General features: G+C 22.9%; 1 protein-coding gene across 1 annotated transcript; it reads right to left on the reverse strand.

Annotated features, from left to right (window-relative positions):
- On the reverse strand, nucleotides 1-2,196 carry OCT59_023056 (uncharacterized protein). Its single transcript, XM_025321005.2, has 4 exons — nucleotides 900-2,196; nucleotides 765-816; nucleotides 593-631; nucleotides 1-452 (listed from the first exon to the last, which is right to left on the reverse strand). The coding sequence occupies exons 1-4, from the start codon at nucleotides 1,149-1,151 to the stop codon at nucleotides 37-39; spliced, it is 759 nt and encodes a 252-aa protein (XP_025169974.2). The 5' UTR covers nucleotides 1,152-2,196; the 3' UTR covers nucleotides 1-36.

Genomic DNA, 2,196 nt, shown 5'->3' on the forward strand with positions numbered 1-2,196 from the left:
TTTTAACATTAATCATGCAAATTTTTTATTTTAATTTTATAAAAGAGAAGTAGAATTATTTTCATTTACAACTTTAATAATTTTATCTAAAATTTCTTTTTCTTTATCTTTTTCCTTTCCTTTTCCAAAATTTTTATAATCAATCCAAAATTTTGTTTGAGAAGGAATTTTAATTCCATTCTTTTCACAATTAATTAAATAATCATTTTTAACCTTCCATCTTAATGTAATTCTATTTATTTCAGATTTTAAATCTTTTAATTGTAATGTAATATGAATTGGATGTGAAAATATTGAAAGAGTTTCCAAAGTAATTTTTGTTAAAGGTGTAATATTTGAGATTTGTGAAGTTGAAGGAATAATTGATGGTGTATGATGATAAAAAATTTTCGTTACATATGGTGACATAAAATTATGTAATGTAATCGTTGATGCTGTGCTTGCGACAAATGCTTTTTTCGTGAAAAAAAAAAAAAGATATAAGTTTGTGTATTTTAAATAATTGGACTATTGGGGAATAATTATTTATGTTATATACTCTTATATACTCATGACAAAACCCACATTAAGATTATGTGAAAACCCATCTTACCTAGTGATAAGATTATTTCATTTAATTCAGCTGCTTGAACTAATTAAATTAATTAAATTGAATATAATAAATCATGTTAATAGATGTTAATAGATGTTAATAGATATGTTAATAGGTTATAAATAAAAAAGGTTTATAAAAAAAAGGTTTATAAAAAATGTTCAATATTTACTCATAGGATTATTCCAATTCCACCAAGTAAGTGGACATATTGTCCATGCAAACTAATTAAAGAAACAAAACATTTTTTTATTTTATTAGAGACAATTGAGTAAGGGATCTTCGAATCTTAATTTTTAATACGAACCCCAAAGGTAGATATAGAAAATATCTTTAAGATTCTAATTAATCGAAAATTTGGACCTTCAAATATAAGTTGTTTAGTTTCTACATTATTATTTGAATTATTATTTGATTTATCTTGTTTATTTGTTGAAAAAAAAGTTTTTTGAAAATTAATAGAAGAATTTCTTGGAATTTTATACAAGTTTCTTAATGATTCATTAACATGAAAAGAATTATAATGATGATATAAATTAAAATTAATTCGTGTTCTCATTTTTTTAAAAATTCGGAAAAAAAAAGATTATATATTTTTTTTTGATCGATAAAGCATTGATGTATTTACACATCATGTCCTTATATAGTAAAATTCGAGTTAAGTAACATAATTTCAGCAAGATAAATTTCTGCAACATAATTTCAGTAACACTATAATACGGTACATTTAATTGCCAAAAAAGTCACATGATTATTACTATTGCTATAAAATCTGGCCAAAATTAAGAAATTAAGAAATTACGGTAAATTTTACAAATTACGTCATGTGATAAAAAAAAATTTCAATTTAACAGTTAAAAATATTTTAAGTTCATCACAAAATAATTTAATAAATTACGTAAATATAAATAAAAGAAAAAAAATTTTTTTTTTCCGGGGAGATTCCTGGATTCCTATTACTGTATGTAATTAATGAATTAGAAATTTCATGCTCATTTATCACTCATATCACAAGAATTATTTTAAAGAATGTTGGAACCCCCAACAAATAAACCTGAATGTCTGAATGAATAAATAAATGACGCGCTTTAAAAAAACCTTAATGACAAAAGAGAAATGTTTAAGGGCGATCAAAAGCGAATTTCCCACGAGACCTGGTCACATTATTCTCTGTTTTTGATCATCTTATTTAATAATTTCATTTAAAATAATTAAATTTGGTAATGTGGTGAATGAACGAATTTTTTTTTTTACGAATGTAAGAATATGAGAATACACGCATATGAGAATATGAAATTTTTTTTCAAGAGATAATATATATATTTACTTTACTGTACTTAATCATATCATTCATATGTCAATATGTAATTTGATCCAATAATAATGAATTAAATATACAAATATTTTTTTTAATTAAATATATACCAGGATGTGATTTACTGCGTAGTTTTTTTTTAAATGTCTCACAATCGGAGTTAATTCGGGTTGTGGCGCAAAATGGTTTGTTTGGGTCCAACGCATTTGGTTAAATTTTTTATTTGATTTTATATTATTATTACAATAATTGTTTTTTTTATTAGACAATTGATTCAATATTGTTCTTT

The sequence above is a fragment of the Rhizophagus irregularis genome, chromosome 32, assembly GCF_026210795.1.
Source record: "Rhizophagus irregularis chromosome 32, complete sequence".
In the NCBI taxonomy this organism is placed as follows: domain Eukaryota; kingdom Fungi; phylum Glomeromycota; class Glomeromycetes; order Glomerales; family Glomeraceae; genus Rhizophagus; species Rhizophagus irregularis.

What these genes read in the sequence shown, in the direction of transcription:
- OCT59_023056 (XM_025321005.2), bottom strand. Translation starts at nt 1,151, where the DNA reads ATGAGAACACGAATTAATTTTAATTTATATCATCATTATAATTCTTTT. An exon ending in GAATTGGAATAATCCTATGA is followed by an intron (nt 632 to 764) that starts GTAAATATTGAA and finishes TAATTTAATTAG; the next exon opens with TTCAAGCAGCTGAATTAAAT. An exon ending in TGAAATAATCTTATCACTAG is followed by an intron (nt 453 to 592) that starts GTAAGATGGGTT and finishes TCACGAAAAAAG; the next exon opens with CATTTGTCGCAAGCACAGCA.